Here is a 21,150-nt window from a genome sequence, read left to right on the forward strand (position 1 = left end):
CCCTCGCCGGCTCCCCCGCCCACCTCCACGCGGGCGCTGAGCACATGGCCGGGCTGACGTCAGCGGGGCTCCCCGCCCGGGAGGGGGCTGGAAGAAGCGCGCGTGCGCCGGGGAGGGCGTCGGCGCTCCCCTCCCCCGCCCCTCGGCTCCGTGGAGTCCCACCATCCGCACTCCACCCCCAGCGCCCGTGGGTGGGTGTCAAGCCGGGTATTCGGCCCCACTTGGCGCCTGACGCGCGTTAGTGCTCCCGCAGTGAGAAGGGCGTGAAGCGCCGGTGCCGCCACCCCTCCCTAGTGCCTGGGCGGAACCCGGATTCTGCCTGAACGTCTAGGTGTGTGATGGGGGGGATCCCCTGGGTGTACCCACCTACACTCGGCAGCTCGCCAGAAAAGCCCCTCACCTTTACCACCAGAAGGGTTATTAAGCTCTTTCAGCGCTGCGTTGAGGTGCCACGACCCGAGTTTTGGGGTTAAACCCGGGTTGGAGAAGTGCGGTGGTGCGACTGGGTCGCAGGCAGCCAGGTCACCGCACCTTAGGAAATCACGCTGTCTTTCTGTCTGGATTTCTGTTTTAAAAGCCTTTTTCAAGGGGCCCTCCTGACCTTGTGTCCCTTCCCTTTGGGCATAGACTTCCCCCTGCAGTACTGGGGTGGGGGCGCCCTCCTGATAAGACCGTTGCCATGACAGCCTGAGTTTCGGTTTCCCTGGAAACCTCGGAGGGTTCCGCGTGCCGGGAAGGAGGCTGTGGGGGTTGGGTAGGGCGGCCACGCTCGGCTGCCGCGGAGACGTACTCGGAACCGAGCCGTTGGGAGTGGGAGGGACTTTGGCTCCCGGATCGCGCTGGGGGAAGGGGAAGGCGGGAGCATCAAAGTGTCCCTGGCTCTCGAGAAGCTTGGGGGCCAGGTGGCAAAAAGGTCCTGTCGGGCCAGGAGCCAGCGGCGGGCGCCGCCCCTCCCCCACGGCCTCACCCGCGGGGGTCACAGTCCTGAGGTAACCGGAGCCTGACTTGTTAGGGGCGGAGGCGCTGCTTCGCGGCAGCTCCCAGCCTGCCGGCAGCTCCCTCCCCGCCTCCAGCTAACGCGGGCCTTTCCGCCCGCCCTCCGGGCGCGCCTCCAGACAGCTTCCCGGCACCCTCGAGGGGCGGGGCCTTGCCCGCCGATTGGCCGGCCCGGCGGGGGCGGGGCCCTGGGTGCGCGAGGGAGGGAGCGCGCGGCTGGGAGTGACGGCGGAGCCCTGGCCGCGTGGGAGCGCGCGTGCCCCAGGAGGGGCGGGGTCTCGCGGGTTGGGCCGCTCGGAGGGGGCAGAGATCGGGCTTGGGCTTTGGGAAGGAGCGGGAGGCTTATTTCGGGAAAAGGTTTGCAATATTTGAGTGTCACTGTTAGTTATTAGTCCTATAGTCGTTCACAGTGTCACGATCTGGGAGCAGATCTTTGGCCAAATGCTATGTATATCCGTTTTCTGTTAGTACAACGATGCTAGAGGGGGAGAAGAGGGGTGATGGGGAAGTGGGTTTGCAACACTAACTACAGGAATTATGGAACTATAGGAAGGGACGAATGGCAAGTTTCTCTTTGTGTACACATACCTTAGAACGCGGGCCTTTATATGATGTAGAATCTGCAGATCTGGACACCTGCGCTGAGAAGGAAACAGCATAAGACCCAAACAGTCTGTAAGACATACTTGGCCTGGTACTGGTAATGGAAGCAGAAAACTTGAAAGCCTTAAGTCCTCAGCTCCGTTTATTTATTCGTTTGGGTACTTCTGGGTAATCCTGTTTGATTTGGTGGGTAAACCAGGGAACAAAAACAACAGTTTGGGTCTATGCCCTCCTAGGTTTGGTCTTTCAGCAGATCCTAAGTAAACAAGAGGACTGTATGGAGGCCAGAGAAGGAATAGAACACAGGAGCTGTTCTGGGAGCTAGGGAGTTGTTGCTAAGGAAAGGGTGTTTGACTTAGACCACCTTCATTTCTCAGAGTGTACCAGGCAGAGTGAAGGGCAGAGACCCCAGAGCAGACCAAAGTTTCTGCAGCATGAGGAAGGAGGAGTTTTGGAGATTAAAGATGGCAGGAATGTTGCCATACAGAGTTGGGGGGGCCAGGAGCGGAGTAGGCAGTTGCCACAGGACTACAGAAAGACCGAGGGAATTTTTGGAAGAATTGTAGCACACCGCCACCCCAAACAGCCCCAGAGTTCAATGCCTTTGCACATTGAAGTATTCAGAGACAGGAAGAAGAGTAGGCAGTTACCAAACCATGAGCGAGGTCTTTAGATGCGAGCAGCTGAGATTAAGGTAGCCTTAGAAAGGAAATGGGTTTAAATGAAGCAGTGTGCTACAGTCAGTGCTCTGCCACTGAGCTACACCCCTTTTTAAATGAAGCAGTGTGGACTAAAGTTAGACCTGTGAGAACTCCAGGGGCTGCTAGAGAACTGGGCTAGGTGGGAAGAGGTTTTGACCCCTGGCATTCTTTCTCCCTGACCCAGAAGCCTGGTTTCTCCACTAGCAAAGTTTAGGACAGCTGCTTTCAACCCCCAGCAGACAGGTTTGCTTAAAGGCTGACTCCTCACAGGCCCCATTATTGATACAGCATGACAACTGGTGTCACTTTGAGCACTGGCCTCTTGGGTTAGAGCCAGGTGAGAAGCTGGTGGTGGTCTGTGTAGACATGGGTGGAGGGGTGGGCTTTCCTACGTCTTTATTACAGAAATAGAGGGAGGTCAGTAATCTCAAGGCTAGGGTGAGAGGGAGGGCATGTGTGCAGTATATAGGTAGAAGTATAAAGCTGCCAGGTTTCAGGCCCATAGAGCATGGTTGCATCTGGACTGTGTGTTGTACTGTTGAAACATATCTTACTTCTCAGGTGAGAAGTGCAGAGTTTGGGCAAATTGGACCTAGTTATTAGGCAGAACTGAAGAGATTGTGTTTCCCAGGCGGGGCACCTGAATTGTGAAAAAAGGCTGCCTAGAGGAAACAGAATGGGGGAATTTCAAGTCTAACTGTGCCGATTCTCCCATGATAAAGGGGACAGGAAGGAGGGGAAATAAGATGCTCTCCTCTTCACAGATTCTTCCCCTGGGGCTAAGATGGCATAGCTTTGTCCATGCCATCAGTAGAATAAAGGAATATAAGCTAGTAATAAAACAATTTTTGCTTTCGTTCATGTATTGAGGTAGCAACACAAAACACAAAGTATTTTTTAAAGATTTATTTTACTTATGCGTGCATACAAGCACTAGGTGTAGGCCAGAGAGGGTGGGGGAGAGGATTCACCAGACACAGAGCAGGGAGCAGAACTGACACACAGATGAAGTGCACTGCAGAGGGGAGCAGGGAGAGAGACAGGAGAGGTCTGGTGCACCTCCCTGGCTGGGGATCCTATAGCAGTGGCTACCCATAGCTTCTAGTGCTGAGACTTAACCCCTTGCGCCACCAGGGAGGCCAAAACAAAGTATTTTGGTGGTTGTATGAACCAGCATCTGATTAAATACTATCTGACTGTCATTAAATGCTCAGGTGTGCCAGTGCGGAGAAGGGCCTGGAGGACAGGAGGTTGTACTGGTGAGGGTGTGGCCTCTGTCTGGCCATTCCGGCAAGACTTGGAAGCTAGGAGCTCAGGAGCAGGACAGGTGAGACTGGGGAAGCAACTGGATTGCCCTTTGTAGCTAGTGGACCCAGTAGTCACAAAATGGCCTAGGCTGAGAAGCCAGCAACAGTGGCCTGCAAGACGGAAAGACATTTTAGCTTAATAGAGTCAGAAGGTGGTGGTAATCAGAGACTGGTGGCATGGAAGCGAGCAGAGAGTCGGCCTTTTGGAGAGCCTAATATGTCTTGGGGGAGGGGAAACTGGACCACTTCCAATAGGGGACGCACCCTGGGAGGCAGGCATCCAGCATCTATGCAGGGATCAACCTCAGAGGCGCAGGGCATGTGTGGACCTGGAATAGTTGGGAGGGACATGAACACCCCCCCCCACTCGATGTTCTTAACAGAGTGGTAATGGGTTCAGTGTCTTGGGAACGGGAACCACCCGGGACCGTGGTGAGGACAGATGCCTCTCCAGGTGTGCTCAGGTGGAGTCAGTGGTGCTGTAGCACAGCCCAAGCCACTTCTCATTGATCAGGTGTGAAAGGAGGGGCTTGGTTTGCACCCTGGGGAGCGTGGAGGGCTACAGACATGTGAAATGGGAGCATTGTGGAGACAGCACAAGTGGGCACTGTGGGCAGAAGCCTGGCTTGGAGAGGAGATGCAGAGCCAGCAGCTGCTGGCACTGAGACGGAGATAAACTCGGGGGCCAAGGAGATGACGTAAAGGCGGATGGGTCAGCCTTAAGGACACTGAGCTCCCCAGAGATGAGTGAACGACATGGAGAGAAGGGCAGGATTGTCTGGGTTCTTCAGAAGGTTCGCTTGTGACTATGTTGGTGACTGACAGAATGACACGAGTGGTGGCCTGGGGCATGACCTGAGATGTCTCTTGCCCTTTCTGTCTTTCTCTAATTGGAGGGAGAGGCCACCCGGGGAGTGGGTGGGGTAAGAGGTGGTGCTGCCTTTCAAGGTAAAGTTGAGGTGGGAGAGGGTCTCCATTCTGGGGAGGGCCTGACCTGATCTCTGTTTTCCTTCAATGGCACCTCCACCAAGCCCACAGTCCCCATGTCCTCATTGGGCAGAGCCATGACCAGAAGGTAGGTTTGGTCCCCAGCAGCCCCTGGACATTGCCTGCTTATCCCTGTGTGCTGGGGGATCTGGTGGTGAGTGTGGCTTTTGGGAGATGTTTGAAGTCCCTGGCTGCTGCTCAGGGAGTCCTGCTGTTCCCTGCCCTGTCCTCCAGTCCCTGAAGAGGAAGGAAAAGGAATATGAGCATGAGATGGAGCGGCTGGCGAGGGAGAAGATTGCCACACAGCAGCGGCTGGTCGAGCTCAAGCACGAGCTGAGCCAGTGGATGGACGTGCTGGAGATTGAGCGTGTGCTCCGGCAGACAGGCCAGCCTGAGGACGACCAGGCCTCCACCTCTACCGCCTCTGGTGAGCCTGTCTGCCACCTGCTCCGTGTTGCCCCCCCCCCTCGAATGCTAGTCTCCCTTTGCCTACTAGAAAAGATGCCCTCCACCCCCGCCCTGTTGCATCCCAGGGCCCCAGGGGCATCTGCTCCTCCAACCATTTCCCAAACCTTTCTGACCTGTCCCTGTCCCCATGTCCCCCCACAGAGGGTGAGGACAACATAGACGAGGAAATGGAGGAGGACCAGGCCGGCCTGGGCCCGCCTAAGCTGAGCCATCGCCCCCACCCGGAGCTGCCGAAGCCACCGCCCAGCACCGCCCCCGCGCCTCTGCCATCCCACCCACACCCTCACTCCCAGCCTGTGACCCTGTCTCCTGCCCACCTGCCTGGGCAGCAGCCGCCGACACAGAAGACACCTCTGCCAGCCCCTCCTCCCCCACCAGCTGCCCCTGCCCAGACACTGGTGCCTGCTCCAGCCCACCTGGTGGCAGCAGCTGGGGGAGGCTCCACGGTCATCGCTCACACAGCCACCACCCACGCCTCAGTCATCCAGACTGTGAACCATGTTCTACAGGGTCCAGGCGGCAAGCACATTGCCCACATCGCCCCCTCGGCCCCCAGCCCTGCTATGCAGCTGGCACCTGCCACACCCCCCATTGGCCACATCACAGTGCACCCTGCCACGCTCAACCATGTGGCCCACCTTGGCTCCCAGCTGCCCCTGTACCCGCAGCCTGTGGCTGTGAGCCAACCCGTGGCCGTGGGCCACATTGCCCACACCCTCTCGCACCAGCAAGTGAATGGCACAGCCGGGCTGGGTCCCCCGGCCACTGTCATGGCGAAGCCAGCCGTGGGGGCTCAGGTGGTACACCACCCCCAGCTGGTGGGCCAGACAGTGCTCAACCCCGTGACCATGGTCACCATGCCCTCCTTCCCAGTCAGCACACTCAAGCTGGCTTGAAGATGAGGCCACTCAGAGGCCCCCAGTGGGGGCAACATGGGGGACCTATCCCCCACTTTCCCACCCACCAGCTCCACACATTCCAGCCAGGCCCAGGCCCACCCCACCCACACCCACCCCCAGGCCTCCTAGGGGAAGGGGGTGCAGAGACTCTGAGCCAGGGGAGGGAGGGGCCACCCCAGGGAGCTGGGCACAGGCAGGGGATTCCTTCACTGCACTAGGACTTGATAAAATGAGAGACTGATGAACAAGCTCACGTTGGCCTGGTGCCAACTCCAGTGCCCTTCCTGCTTCTTCACCCTGTCCCCTGAAACCAGTTAGACGTGGATGTCATGTTCTCTGGCTTCCTCTACCCTGCCCGCCTTCCTTGCTGCTGCTGCTATTGCTTTGTCTGGGAGGGGGCCTGCCCCTCCCAAGCCTCAGCCTTCACTTCCCAGACTTTTGAAGGGGAAAAGGGGAAGCAGAACTGAAGCAACTTGGCCCAGAACTCTGGGGACCAGGGGCCCTGCTCTGAGTACAGGTAACATCCTAGGAACTCTGGGGACCAGGGGCCCTGCTCTGAGTACAGGTAACATCCTAGGAACTCTGGGGACCAGGGGCCCTGCTCTGAGTACAGGTAACATCCTAGGAACTCTGGGGACCAGGGGCCCTGCTCTGAGTACAGGTAACATCCTAGGAAGTGGCTGGTCTTGCGCTCCACCCTGCCTGGGCTCTCCAACCCAAATGCAGTCACTGTGATTCGTTACAGCAGAAACTAGTTAAGACGATTCTACCATCAGTAAACCACACCCAAGCTGTTACCAAGCTTCCTGAGCCCGCCAAACCTTGCCACCGGATTCTTGGTCCCAGGAGGGCAGGCAAAGGGTGGAGTGGAGGGGCTTGGCCCCCCAGCCTCATCGGTGGGCACACACTATCGGCCTCTGCTTGGTGCTGTGCACTCCCTGCAGGGGTGGTTTCCTCCTGCAGCCTGGGCGACGTAGACCAGCATCTGGTCTAGGATCCAGAAGCTTGGCCAGCCCCTTCCCAAATGGTCTGGGAAGCTGCAGCGGGAGCAGGGCCAAACAGTGGAGGGCTTGTGCCTCGGTCTCTACTCATCTTCCTGACTGTCCTTCCCTCCAGTGGGCTGTTCTGAGTGTACCCACCGTGGGGAGGCTGCCACTGCCTTCCTCTTCACTTAGCTGAGCTTGGGGTGGTGATGGGGGAGGGGCTGTGTGTGGGTTGCTTTCCCTGCCTCAGCCTACAACTTTGGCTTCTTCTATGTGGGTATTCATTACAAGTGGCCTTTGTGTCAGACACTCAGTTACACACACACATGCACACTCAGCTCCCCACCAATGGCCTTTCAGTTTTGGGGGGGAAGGAAAGTGTCCCTAGGTGTGAAGTCTGTGTTGACAGGCTGGGGGAGGTGACAGTGTCAGGTGGGATGAGACAGAAATCAACAAAGATCTTGAATAGATTTAAACACCTAATAATCCCCTTTCATTTTCTTCCTGGTCCTGGGGACTTTCCAGGCAACTGTTTTCTCATCTGTTTCTCCTTGGGGTGGGGAAAGGGAAGGCCTTTGATGCCTTAGAGGCCTCTGGGTAGGAGCCCCTGTGCCAGCCCAACTCAGTGCTCCCTCATAAGCTTGCTGCCTTTCTGTACCTGCAGCCATCTCCACCCTTATTCCAGCAGGAGCTGGTTTCACAAATTCCAGTGATTTATGGTGAAAAGAGCAGAGGGGAGATGGTAGGCTTGGCACCCAGGGAACAGAGAAGCATTGGCGAACTTCCCTCGGCTCTGTTCTCCCTGGTTCTAGAGGCAGTTCAGAGTGCCCCCGGCCTGCAAGATACCTCATCTGCCTGCCGCTCCCCCCTTCCCCCCCCAGCAGTGGGGGCCTCCGAATCTAGTGCCGAATGACTATGTCCAGATTGGTGACAATGGGTGTTGTTGCTGTTACTTTGTTGTGTTCGTGAATGCTGTGACACTGTGTGCCCAAGAGAGGCAGCCTCCGGCCAGCCCATCCTTGGGCATCTCCCTCTAGAGCGGTCAGGACTGCGTGGGACTGCCTGCCCCCCCACCCCCTCCAGCCCGGGACTCCAGTGTGCATGGGCACACATACACATCTTACCTCTCATGCGTATTTTACTTTTTGATGTTCAGAGTGGCTCACTGGCTGGGAATCTTTACCTCGGGGAGAGGGGGAGGCTGGTTCCTTGGGGGAGGCCAAAGAAGGGCAGGGAATGCCTGGAGGGGAATGGGGTGATCATCATGACCCCTATACTCTCTAGGAACAGCTTCTCTCCCCTCCCAGGGTTCCACCCCCATCCCTCAAAGAGGTGGCCCTTGTTTACAGTGAGGACTCGGTCACTGTGTCTCCGTTTCCTGAAATATAAACTGTAGCGACCCCAGACTGTAGAGGTTTTTATGTGTTTGGATACATCTGCTGTGTGGGAAAAAAAAAAAAAAAAAAACTACAAAAACCCTAATTTTGTACATAATGTATTTTTACTATTGAACTGTACTCTAGTGGCTGTTCATGCTCCAAGACTTGAGGTATTGAGACATGAATACTATCCATGTAATAAGCACTTGCCTGGAATAAAATATAAAACAAATAAACCTGCACTGAAACCTGAGCTGGAGCTGCCAGCCTGCAGCATCTGGGTCATTTTGTTGCTAGAGGAAGCAGAGACTTGAGCAGAAGAGTTGTAAGCAGCCGGGTCCTTAACCTGTTACTGTGGGGGCGGGGGTGGGGTGGGCACAGTCCCCAAGCAATTTCCATGTTAGTCAGCTTTAGAAAAAATTCAGAACCTGCCTCCAATGCCCGATCAACAAGCTCTGAGAACTCTAGTTCTGTTCTTCCTTACACTTTTGCAATACTTATACTTCCTCAAACCATTTTTACAAACAGTATCTTGTTTCATCTGTAACAGCAGAGTGGGTAAATAAGCCAGTTAGCCCATTCTGGCAGTGAAGGAAACGGGTATGGTGTGGCGAGAGTAGGTCACACAGCGAGCTAGTGGGGGCCTGGTGGTGCGGTCAGATCGCAACTGTGCAGTCCTTCCCCCAGGAAGCAAGTGCCACCCACCCAGCCCTGGGTCTGGTCAGGACCCTGAGTTCCCTCAGGACCGCACCATGGGTGAGAAGCTTCTTGAGAGGGGATGTGTTTCTGGGCTTGTAAGAGCAGGTCATCTGGAAAGTGCTTAATAGTTGTCTTTTCAGGGAAAGGAACTAGAACAGGAAGAGCTGAAGGTCAAGGGTCAGAGCCATGGTTTAAGCTGGGTCTGGAAGACTTACCCCTCTAACATCTCTGCCCAATTTAGGGTAAGCCAGCTCTTTGGGAGGCTGCCCCTGGGGCAAATGGGGAGCTGAGAGCGCAGGGCGGGAGCCAAGCTGGACTGTGCAACACACCTGGCAGGTTACCGCCTGCCTTTTCGAAGTGCCTGACACCTGCTTTACTCCCCGCCCCAGCCAGAGGAACTGACTCAGCTTCTTGGAGTGGGCCTGCAGCTGTGAGGTGTTATCCGTAAGGAAGGAAATGGTAGCCACTAAAGTCTTGGGGTCCCATTCTCTGAAGAGTCAACCTCAGGAAACTCGCGCCAGAGTCCCACCCTCTGGCCCCACCACCTAGCCAGTTCCTTTCACTTGTGAGATGCTGGCTCCCTCTACTGGTAGTTTTAGGAAGAACTGGGTCCCTTGCACTTAGAGAAGGCCTCGGTGTGGGAGAGAACTTTCTGAGCACCTACAGTGTCAGCACTGTGCCCAGTCCTGGGGACAGAGATGAAGACCATGACCCTGGCAGGAATGATCCAAAATCACCTGAAGGCTACCACTGTATCTCAAGGGTGGGCAAAGCTCCCCTTCCTGTACTCCAAGCACAGTCCCTCAGCACAGCTGAGGCTGTGATCAGGGTAACAGGAAAAAATCCCAAATAGGAATCTAGGTGCTTCCATTTGCCAGCTCCCGCCGTGTGAGAGAGGAAGTGGCCCCTCCAGAGCAGAGGATTCTGATAGGCCGCACCAGTGCCCTAACGTGTGCTTCTTACTCCTTTCTCCACACTGCCCTCAGCTACCCCAGCACTTGGCTGTGCAGAGCAGGAAGGGTGGGAGAGTGTGAAGGAGCCAGTCCACTTCTAGGTTAGTCTATCAAAGGCCTTTGATGAGCTTTCAAGTGGAGTCACCCAGTAGGGACTGGGTTGGTATGCTACAGGGCTTTTAAGGTTCCCTGGCTCCAGGGTTCCTGACATCAAATAGTTTCCTTGCTTGGGCAGCTCTTAGTGAACTAACAACAGAGCCCTAAGTGCCCAGAAAGCCAGCTTCCCCTACCCACTGACCACTTGCCCCTTTACCTGGAATCATGCATGATGGCGGCAGTGGTCCTGAGGGGTGGGGAGGGCAATCGAAAGCCTATTATACTCAGGTTCTTCCCATCTCCCAGCAGTTTTGACCCCTTCTAACACCTCCCTCCCCTCTCCCCCAATGCTCCAGCCTGAAGCAGCCATCTCAAGGCAACGTTCAGGAGTCAAAGTCAGAGAAATGGGGTCCTTCACTCGCTGGCAGGGCCCGAGAGTTTCCTGCAGATTCCCAGTCAACTCCAACTCATCACTAGCCAGGCAGGAGGGCAGGCGGGCAGGGAGACCGGGGGAGGGTGGGACAGAGACCGACACATCAAGAGGTTGGGCTGGCCACTGGTCGGTGTGAGTTAGGACCCCTGGCTCGGGTGAGGTCCCTCCAAGGGCTCTCCCCAAGTGCTTGGGATCTGGCCACCAACTTCCCCTCAACCAGCTCATACCTGAGGTCTCCTAGAAACCAGGCTCTCTTCACTATCCTTCCTTGGAGGGCCAGCCCTCCTGCACTCCATAGTTAACTTACAGAATTCCCCAGCACGAAGTTACTCACTGTCCACGCCAGCCCACCAGTAGCCCCCCAGAGCCTCAAGCATTGCCAAATGCTGTTTATTGGTCTATTACACTGAAGAGTATAGTTTCTGAGCCAAAAACAAAAACAAAAACGTACACATTCTGCTCCTCACAAAACCAGAGTCACTAAGGCAGGTGCACGACAGCCACCGTGTTGGTGGAGACAGGGTGGGAGTGGGGCCGGCTAGCTCCCAAACAGGCCGTGAGCCCCAGGAGCAGGGGTGGGCTAAGGGGGCTGTGCTGGATGCAGGGGGCTGCTGGACCCTATTTTCAGATGCGGGAAATCTCTAACCGTAGTGGCAGAGTGGCCTTGCCCTAAGGCCTAGCTGGCATGTGTTGGGGGAGGGGCAATGGAGGGGAAGGAAGTGGGGATGACAGAGCAGTGTACCTGGGCCTGGGGTCAGAGCTGGGCCCTTCTGAACACTTCGAAAGTGAGGCTCCTCTGAGGGGACTTCTGGGCCCCTTGGCCTCTTAAGCATCCTGAGAAGCCAGTGAAAGCCAGAGCTGGCCTTGCTTCTCATCAGAGACCCCCCACACACACCTTCCCTCAGTCCCAGGGACTCAGAAGATGCCTGGGCTGAGCAGTGGGCCACCCCCACCTGGGCCTGTCCCTGAGAGGAGGCTATGACAGGATTGACTCCCTAAAGAACCTTCCTGAATTCCTGTGAGAGCAGGGACTCTCACCAGATCCCAGATCATCCAGCTGGCAAAGTGTCCTTTATATTTCCAGGGATGCAGCTAATGCATAAAGCAAGAGCATGGTGACAAGAGTGAGACTACAAGCTGGGGTGGAGGGGGGCAGTGATGGGGTCATCTCAGGTGGCCAAAGCCAGTGGCAGTGCTACTGAAGTGGGTACTTCCCACCCAGGGCCCACACCCAGCTGCCCAGGCTCAGGGGAGGGCCCAGAGGCAGCCCAGTGCCCTAAGGTCCTTTAGGACACAGACACAAGCCCAACTGGCAGCGGTTCTGGCTGCTCCAACGGAGCTGGTGTGCGACATGCACAGGACGTGTGAAGGGGCTCACAGAGGAGGGCGGCAGAATCCCCCGGCCCCACCCTTGTCAGGTGGGGGGACCCAGGCAAGGACAGCGCTGCTAACTGCAGACTGACCTGGGAGATGACGTGGGCAACAGTCCAGGCCAAGGCTACAGGTGGCAGTGGGGCTATTCCCAGGCATTTGAGGGGCACAGGAGGTGTCCCCCAAGAGCCATTCCCTGAGGCCAACCCCTCCCACCCTGGCCCTGACCTGAGGGCATCCTGGTCCCTTACTTGCCCTGCAGGGCTAGCATGGCCCTGAGTCGATCCCAGGCTCACAGCGCTTTGTTAGGAACAGAGACGGGCAGGCAGAGTTGGCTGGGGTTAGGGCTGTCTTGGCTGTGACACCCCTGCATCTCCCTGCAGGGCCCCGAGACCTGGAGCCCAGGCTCTGGCAGGTGCTGCCTCCTGGCTACAGCCTTCACTTGTTCTCTATGAGCATCTGCACCTTGTGGACGAGGTCCCGGGCAATCCGCAGGATCTCCTGGGCGTCGTGACGCTCAGCCCGTTCTGGGAGAAACACAGATACCTGTGGGGACTCTGGGGCAGGACAGGAGTCTGGGAGGGGCCCTGTGGTACCCACCCTGTTCCATTTCCATCTGCTTATGCAGAAGGGCCCAGGTGTTCCTGAAAGTCCCTCCAACCCAATCCACATCCCCGCTGGCAGCCAGGGTGGCTGGACCAGCTCCTACCATTGAAGAACTTGATGATGTCGGTGAAGTCCATGTTGTTGTCACGGATTATCTCACGGTAGGCCTCCACCAGGGCCAGGGCAATGAACAGGACAAAGTGCTCTGAGGAGATGTGCCGGGCCGCCCAGATCGCCTCCCACACAGCAAACACATCCTCATACAGCAGCTCTGAGGACAGTGGGAGCCTGAGGTGAGCCTGGCTCCCCCCAGGCAGTTTGGAACTGCTTTAACCAGGGCAGCAGAGGTTGAGAATCTCGGACTTTGGGGACGAGAGCTCTCCCCACTGACCCTCTTACCTCTCTTAAAATCCAGCAGGAACCAGCGGTAACAGAAGTAGAAGTGGGTGTAGTCTCCATTCTGATGCATCAGCTCAAACAGCTCTGAGTCCAGGATCTGGTGTGCACAGGAAAGCGGGCTGGACCGACCTGTCGCTCCTCCCCAGGCCCCTGTTCTGCGCTTGGGCCCCCTTCGTCACCTTGGGGTAAACTCTTGGAATTATACCATTTTCTGGGTGCTTGATTTGTCATGGACCCCACTACTCACCAGAACTTTCTTAAGCACAAGCATTCACAAGCTGACACACCTTAATTTGTAACATTGAAAACAATGCTTTTTTTTTTTAATGAAATTCATTTTATACATAAAGGACATTTTGAAGCTCCCTGTCCTCCCTGTGAATGACCCAGCCTGGTGGTGCCCAGAGTCAGCTGTGGCGCTTACCTGGATGAGGGAGCGCATGTTGGCAAAGTGGGTGTCCATGGCACCCCCATTGGGGAAGTTCTGGCTCATCCTCTTCATGAGGTGGCTGAAGCAACTGTAGGCCAGCTGGTCTGAGGGGAGACTGGAGTGAGACGGCAGGCAGGAGGCGCCAGCACCTCACTTCACAGGGGTGTCCTGTGGCCCAGGCATCCGGGCTGGTTTTCACCCCCAGCCTCCCCAACCTTGCAGCTACGTCAACCCAACCCCAATCCCATCTGGGGAAGCCCTCTTCCACCCAGCCCCTCACCATTGTCCAGGATGACCAGGAGAGGTGCCAGCAGGTCGCACATGCCCTGCACATAGCCCACGTCCAGGTGCTCCCACACGTAGCTGAAATGCCAGGGACAGAGTCAGTATGAGTGTGGCCCGCCCCCCAGAGCAGCTCCCACTCGGAAGCCAGCCTTTCTTTAGAGCGCTGGACAGAGAACCACCCACCCGCTGCTCAGGGCATGCAGGGGCTCAGGAAGAGAGCGCACAGTCAGACCCCCCGGGGAAGGCCGGGGCTGGGGCGCCCTGGGCTTCCTGCACGAGTATGCCAGGAGCTGAGCGCAGAGAGGCCTCTGGGAATGCAGAGAGGCGGGGGCGTGCGTTACAGGGAAAATGCAGCCCAGAAAGAGGGAGCTGGCCATGAGTCCGTGGAGAGCAGAGCAGCAGGGTCCCTGCCTCGCGCCGGCCCTGCCCCCCGTGGCACCTGCACATGATGTCTCTGAGCCTCTCGAGGTTGGGGGCCGTGAAGTACCAGTAGTTGCGATCACATCGCTGCACATCCTTGTCTATGCGGTGCAGGTTTAAGGCCACAGTGTCCAGCAATTCTATCTGGAAGAGGGGAGGGCCCTCGGGGGTAAGCGGGGGGGTGCTGGGGGTGATGCCCAAGCAAAGGAATGCAGCAAAAGCAGGAGACCAAGGGACTCGGGGAAGAGTCCTCTGGGGAAGCTCAGTGCTGCTCTCCAGGACAGTCAGGGCACATCCCCACTCTTCACCCCACCAGCCTATCCCCCAGCCTGGAGTGTCAGGAACGTCCACATACAGTGTAGGCAGCAGCACACACAGCCGCAAGCTCCTCCCCTGCCTCCAGCTCACTGGTCCGAGAGGCCTTCTCCTGGGTGGGGTCGCCAGGCGGCGGGAAGGCGCGGGCAGCCGGGACCAGTCCGTCGCCGCCTTCCTCTGCACCGCAGTCGTCCTCCTCGAAGCCCACACTCTGCCCCTCATCTATGCTGGACTGGATGCCTGAGGTCACGGAGTAGTTGCGAGAGGACGGCAGTCCTGAGTCTGGAGAGTCAAACTCTACTGACTGCTGCTGTTCCACCATGGCGGTGCCCAGGGGCCCAGCTCCCGCTTCCTGCTCGAGCTCTGCTCTGGAATCTTCAGTGCCTGGGGGCTTCGGGGGCTCCAGTTCATCCACAGAGATAAATACCTGGTGGAGCGAACAGGTGGCAGGGCTCACACCTGCACTCAACGCCTTCCCTCAGCTCCCGCCTCCCTTCCTGGAGTCAGACCTGAGAGGGGCGCAGACTTCTCTTCACTACCCCTACTCGCAGCCCCTGGGCTGTGACACTGCTCCCCCTGGCACCAGACCTCCCCTTCTGACCCAGCTGACCAGGTGGAAAGAAATCGGGCTCTGGACAGACACGAAGACACCATCGTCAGTCCTACCCTTCCTCGGGCCTCTCTCTAAGGTATGAGAAAAAGTGTGAAGCACCCCAGGGCTTCCTGTGGCTACTGCAGGGAAGGGGAACAAGAAGCTTGGTGGCCAGCAGGAGCTAAGTGTCATCCACAAACACCCAGAGTCGCCAGGCTGCCTTGAGTCGGAAGAGTGTGTCAGTGGCTGGTGTGGCTGCTGAGGCAGAGTGGGGGGCAGTAAGTGTTAGGGAGAGCCAGTTCCTTTTTTTTTTTTTTCCTTTTATCAGTCAAATTGCTGAGAAGAAAGGAAAACTTTAGCAAGTACCGAACCTGCTATATTAGCTTCAGACTAGTCGAGGAAAGGTGAGAAGTGAATGGAAACATTCTACGGATGGGAAGCCTCCCACCCCGTGGACAAGTCAGAGGGAACACGGGCCATCTAGACTGTGTTTTCTTTTCTTACCTAGGGAAAAGGAAACTAAAAGTAGTTTTCACTTTGGGCAGGCAGTAGTCAGTGTTGCTGCACTGGTAGCCAGGGAGGCTGAGATTCCGAGGCAGCCGCGCCCCAGCCTCGCGCCAGCACGGGAGACAACTGCCGTCGCCCCGAGCAGCTGGGGCTCTAGAACACTCAGGATCTCACAGAACCCAACAGAAAGAGAGAAAGGGGACAGATACCCGAGCTGGAGATTAGGAAAAGTGCGTGGAGAGGAGTGAGCCTCGTTTGTCATATTTCTTTAATTCGTGCTTCAGCCTGAGTTTTCCATTTGTATCAGCAAGGATTTAGTAGAGTAACAAGAATATGCCTCATCTAAACTAGTAACTTTAGAGGAAAAAGAAGCTCATGGAAGAGTGTCCTCAAAGTGAAACTTGTCAGCTCTGCGTGGGCTCTAGTTGGAGACCTGCTGATCGCGAAGCAGGGACGACACAGCAGAACCAAGCGGCTCTGAACCGGCTTTGCCGTCGGCTAACCAACGCCGCGGTGGGGGGAGACCTTGCCAGTGGACACCGACGGACCTTACTGACCGCTCCCTGGCCTACAGCTCCAGTGAAGCGCTACAATCAGCACAGAAGAGCTACGAGGGACGAGACCCAGAGATGATGACAAGCCGTCACCTCGTCTCAGTGGACCCTAGAAGCCTGTCTGCTCCAGGCCTCGAGGAGGCTTCCAGGAGGCCGGGCTTTTAAAATCCCCATAAATCCATCTCTCCCTTCCAGCCCATTAGAACCGAACACAGTGTACCATCTCACTTTATTCCTGCAGCGGCAGAGGCAAGGGGTCACCCCATTTTCTGGTGGAAGAAATGGGGCGCAGACATTTTAAGCCAGTCTCTCAGGGCGCCACTGCAGGGAGCACTAGCGGTTAGGCTGGTGCTCGGGACTCCTGTGGATAAAATGCTCGTGACCCCACCCTGACCCCCCAGGTTCCATCTGGCTCACGTCATTGCTGATGGTAGAATCTCGGTGGATGAGGCGCTGCACGTGGCTGTCGATGCTGCTGCCTGAGGAGAACTTGGTGAGTGTGGCTGGGTGAGCCTCGCGCTCCCGCTGTCTCACCGCCACCTCGCAGGCCTTCCACTCTGCCAACACCCGCTGGTACCTCGCTGCCACGGCTGCGTCCACCTGCGCTTGGATCACACCATGACCATCGGGGGAGGTGGACCCCAGGCCCTTCTCTGTGGGGGCTGTGACGGCTGGAGACTACGGTCAGGCCCAGGGGGGGAGGGGTGGAGCTGCTCTGCTGACATTTTCTTCTGTCTCATTGCCAGCTGGGAAGAATCTGCGGCATCGGGAGCCCCCCTCCCGCAGGGCCCTTGGCCAGGTCCACTAACTGACCCTCATGGGAACGGCTACCCTTACCTGCCCCATTTCCTTCTTGGTCATGCCAAACTTGTAGTGGCCAAGCAGAAAGGGCCAGACTTCCTTGCGAATCTCATGCTCCACACCGCCATAGTAAACTTGCCGCAGCAGCTCCAGCTCTTTGTAGTTCTAAGGAGCCAAGGGAGTAGAGAATGTCCCGCTGGTCACTGCAGCCCATCTGTGCGGCCCAACCCCACGGATAATGGAGGCTGGGGATGATAATGCGCTCCACCGAAGCCCAGGCGAGCCCCGCTTTGGGCTGGTCATGTCCTCTCCACCCCAGACTAGTGCCGGCTTAACTTCTTCAACCCTCCTTCCTTCCAGGGCAGAGAACAGAGCCCAGAGAGATGCAGAGGTTTGCCCAAGGCTGCAGAGTAATGCGGAAGCAGAACAGAACGAGGCTGGGTTCCATGGAAACCCACAGACCCGGCTGTCCGAGATTCTACCGTGAGCCAAGCCATGGTCTTCAGCCCCAGCCTGTCAAGCTGACATCTACTGCGTTCTAGCAGAAGGCCCACTTGGTGTGCAGAGCTGCCTCAGAGCGGGCTGTTCCACACTGCCTGACCCCCAGAGTGCGCACCTTTTCATCCTTCTGGTACTTGCTCCACACATCCTTGGTGAGGCCCCCGGAGGCTCCGGGGGGCCGGGTGGGTGGGATGATGTTGTGATGCACCAGCGCTGACAGGTGGGTCCGCACTGTGGACAGGTGGCGGCAGTAGGCCAGCCCTGTGGGAGTCGGGGGGAGCCGTGACCGCTGTGCCTGCCCTCCCCCACCCCTCACAGCCCCGCCTCAGCCCACACTCACAGCCGTAGAAGGCCCGAGACACGATCTGCTTCTTCATGCTCTCACACAGCAGCCTGAGGGGCAACCTGCAAAGACAGCCTGGCTCAGAGGGCGAGGGCTACGGCCTCTAGCGTGAGGGAGATGAGAAGGACATTCTGGCCAGGTCCTCAGGGTAGAAGAGAGCAGCATCCACTGCCCGGCAGCACGCCAGCCGGCCCCACCCCTGCCAGGCACACTGGATAGGGCTGATTGGGGCCCGGCCCAGCCTCCCACCGGAGGGACCTTGGGCTCCTAAATTCACACTTATGAATCTGAGTGTCCTCACATGGGAGTAGAGAGGATCATCTCAGGGTCACCAGGAGCACCGGTGACCTAGCAGCAACACATACTGGCAAAGGGCCTCCCACATATGCCATCCACACACTCCCTGGCACACGGCAGGCGCCAACTCTCCCCTCCCTGCATGTCCGCAGAAGAACAGTCTGAGGCAGGATGTCTGCCTGGGAAGATGTGCTTACAAGCAGTGTCACCTCCCAAGAGCCAGGCACAGCTCTGGGCACTCACACGAGTTACGTGCACCACTCAGTCTTCACAAGTTCCCTAGGAGGCAGGTATTGGCCCCATTACACAGATGAGGAAAGTGAGGCTCAGGAATGTGGAGGCTTACAAAGACTCGGTCATGAACAAGATCACATGGAATGCAGAAATGAAGTCCCGACTCAGGCCCGAAGTTGAGGCAGTCCTGCCAGGCACGTGACACAACCCCGAGGGGCAGCGCCACGCATGCTTACGGACACACACAGGAGGAGCTGGGGTGCTGGGCGCCGCCCACTCACCGGTCGGGGACACAGCCGCAGTGGCTGGGGGCTGCGTATGGGGAGCTGCCAGCAGAGCAGGAGAGGCAGGAAGAGCCTTGGCCGCACAGGGGCTCCAGGTGCCAGGCTGGCGGGCTGGGCCCGAAGCCCTGCATCTCGATCATGTCGCCAGCGTCTGAAGGCAGGAAGGGGACAGTTAGGACCCGGCCGGTCTCCCCGCCCAGGCACGCTGTACAATGCCCACCTCCATTCCCAGAGCTGCAGCATGGTGTCACCCTTGGAAAACCACAGGGCCAGTGCTGCCTGGTTCAGAGCCCAGAGATGGAAATGGTAGAAAAAGAGGGCTCTTGCCACCTCCCGGCTTCCACCTGGTCTTTCTGCACATGATAAAGTACTTTGAGTCATGGGTGTCTCTCTGTCCATCTTGCTATCAGCAAGGTAATAAACGTTAACTTTTCTAGAGGGATGAGAAAGAATTGAGAAGGAACAATGAAAGCCTGAGTTCTCTAAAAGGCCACCAGCTAGCTTGGCCCTCAAGGATTCAGCCTGCTCCTTCTGGGCACACTGAGATGCACAGGCAGGTGCCGGGAATGCTGCAGACTTTGAGCCTTCCCGTGCCAGGGGCATCTCCACTGATCAAAGCCCGTGAGGGCCCCTGAGCCACCTGTCCCGTCTGCAAACTTAGCTCCTCTGACGGGTTCTAGAGCTGGTGGCGAGTTGCTAAGCAGGAGCAACGCTTCCTGCCCAGGCCAGGCACCCCTGCTGCCAGCTCGTGTGAGACCTTGCTCAGTTTACCATCCCCACCTATTCTGACGGCACGGTGGCCTCCCACAAACACACAGGCAGCCAGGAGCAAGGGGGAAATTCCCAAGGCTGCCAAACTGCTGTGAGGGTGAGGGAGAAGGTTCCACCATCCCAAAGAAGGTGCCCTGGTGCAGCCTCAGAAGACAGCTCCTTGGTCACATATGTCTACAGCAGAAGAAGATGGAGCCCTCTCACCCAGCTCAGCAGGGCTGAGTCAGAACTCCAGCCCTGAGAGCTTCTAAGGCCAGGAAGAGCAGGGCACTGCTCACAGGAGATGTCCCCCGCGGGTCCAGTGAGTCACCAAGATGAAGGAAAGTGAGGGCAGGAAGTAAACGGACTGGGAGATGATGCCAGGACAGAAGGAGGGAGTAGAATAGAGGGAAGAAGAGACAAGAGAGAGGACTGTGTGTGCAATGAAGAGACGTCTTTCAACTGTACTTTTCCCTGTGAATCCCGGCCGGGCCTGGCCTGCTCTGAGTCTGGAGCAGACCTAGCCCCAGTTTTTGTGGGAGCAAGACTCCAGCTGGCTGTGTCTTAACGGAGAGGGCTAGGCTGAGGCCCTCAAGTCCCTTTGGGGGCTACTCAGGCTTGGTCCTGGGGCTCTATTCCCAGACCCCTTGACTAGAATTGTTGTAAAGATTTGGTCCTTCAGCTCCACCAGGAAGCAAATTAAGGGAACGTTCTTGGTGAGGAGGGACTGTGGCTCTGGTAGTGAGGGCATGCAAGCCATGCCCGAGACTCTGGGGGGAAGGCGGCGGGAGGGTGGGGATGGGGGGGATGTCAAATGCAGGTGGGGTGGGGCAGGGGCTCAGCTTAGGTCCCCGAAGCAGGCGGGAGAGGCCAGTCCTGGGAGGAGCCAGGTAGGAGCAGGCCTGGCCAGGCAGGCAGCAGGCAGCAGGCGGGCAGGCAGGGAAGGGGGTGAAGGGTACCAGTACGGAGGGTGGGCACACAAGGAAACAAGCTCATGCCCAGAAAGCGGGACCCAACCAAGGCAAGACTCCTGGGTTAATGCTCTTCACCTTAATTCTCCAGGAAGGAGCTGAACCAATCAGCACTGAACATTGCATGTCTGAGTGAACCCAGTGCAGACAGCTAGAGTTCTGGGCAGGGGCAGCAGGCTGGATGGGAGGTGGGGGTCTGCTGGGCCAACTGCGACTCTGACTCTCTCCTCTGAGCTTGAGGAAAGTTGGAAGCAAAACCATCAGGATGGTTGAACCCCACAGCCCCTAAGATGCCGAGTGAAAGGTGTCTGGCCTGAAGCAGAATTAGAGTGAACAGCATCTCTGCTCCGGGAGAGGCAGCAGGAAAAGTGGGGAGGGGGAGGAAAGTCTGGACACCCGCCACTTGATTCACATGCACAAGTCAAGCATGTTGCAGGCCTGGAAAGCAATGGCTAGCAGACGGACTCAACAGTGTTGTCATTACGGACTGGAGTGGACGTTGCGGCTCCTGCTGATCCTGCTCTCCTGCCCTTTCCTAAGTATTGGGGTCCAGACACTATATACTTGTTTCGCCTAGTGCCCGAGTTTCCCAAGAAGATACCCGACAAGCCTTGAAGGCCTTTGGGCCTGAATGTTTCTCTGGCCCTAGGAGTACAGCGTTAAGACCCCTCAGGGATGGAACTGCTTGCACTATGTCTGCCAAAACAGGGGTTCTGTTTGGATCCCACGAGTTTCCAGCCTGGCTGCCACTTCATGGGGCAAGGAGCTCCCTGGCTTTCTTTGGACTCAGCCTTCCCACATTCTCAGAGTCAGTTAGCCTACGCATTAGCACCAAGCCCAGGTCTGCAGGGAGCCAGATGGCAGCTGTGTGCAGGCATGAGCACCACAAGTGATGCTCCGCAGGGTTCTGAGCTGGAACGGGCCTTCAGGCGCCTACTGGCAGGGCTGGGACACAGGAGCAGGCATGTGGTGGGTTAGTGGGCAGC

General features: G+C 57.3%; 2 protein-coding genes across 5 annotated transcripts in view; one reads left to right on the top strand and one right to left on the bottom strand.

Moving 5' to 3' along the window:
• Positions 1-8,411, top strand: part of MNT (MAX network transcriptional repressor) — a 15,735-nt gene extending 7,324 nt beyond the window's left edge. Inside the window, exons 5-7 of one of the 3 annotated variants that reach the window (XR_001145540.1) lie at positions 4,829-5,021; positions 5,204-6,574; positions 6,623-8,411. Coding sequence is in view for 1 of the 3 variants with exons in the window: in XM_004684783.2 (XP_004684840.1) it covers positions 4,829-5,021; positions 5,204-5,958 (948 nt within the window). In the remaining 2 variants the exon portion in view is untranslated. Of the gene's footprint in view, positions 1-4,828; positions 5,022-5,203 lie in introns of all 3 variants that reach the window. The other 2 variants (XR_001145541.1, XM_004684783.2) reach the window with 2 other exon arrangements.
• Positions 8,412-10,885: 2,474 nt separating this feature from the next.
• The window catches only part of SGSM2 (small G protein signaling modulator 2), a 31,609-nt gene continuing 21,344 nt past the window's right edge, over positions 10,886-21,150 (bottom strand). For both annotated transcript variants that reach the window (XM_004684785.2, XM_004684784.2), the window contains 12 exons: positions 18,441-18,594; positions 17,626-17,690; positions 17,401-17,546; positions 16,821-16,949; positions 16,401-16,583; positions 14,371-14,757; positions 14,035-14,159; positions 13,591-13,673; positions 13,305-13,414; positions 12,881-12,977; positions 12,585-12,752; positions 10,886-12,402 (listed from right to left, as the gene is read on the bottom strand). In XM_004684785.2, coding sequence (XP_004684842.1) covers positions 12,314-12,402; positions 12,585-12,752; positions 12,881-12,977; positions 13,305-13,414; positions 13,591-13,673; positions 14,035-14,159; positions 14,371-14,757; positions 16,401-16,583; positions 16,821-16,949; positions 17,401-17,546; positions 17,626-17,690; positions 18,441-18,594 — 1,736 coding nt within the window. In that variant the 3' untranslated portion in view covers positions 10,886-12,313. The remainder of the gene's footprint in view (positions 12,403-12,584; positions 12,753-12,880; positions 12,978-13,304; positions 13,415-13,590; positions 13,674-14,034; positions 14,160-14,370; positions 14,758-16,400; positions 16,584-16,820; positions 16,950-17,400; positions 17,547-17,625; positions 17,691-18,440; positions 18,595-21,150) is intronic.

Source organism: Condylura cristata, unplaced genomic scaffold, assembly GCF_000260355.1.
Source record: "Condylura cristata isolate star-nosed mole 26May11 unplaced genomic scaffold, ConCri1.0 scaffold00017, whole genome shotgun sequence".
In the NCBI taxonomy this organism is placed as follows: Eukaryota; Metazoa; Chordata; class Mammalia; order Eulipotyphla; family Talpidae; genus Condylura; species Condylura cristata.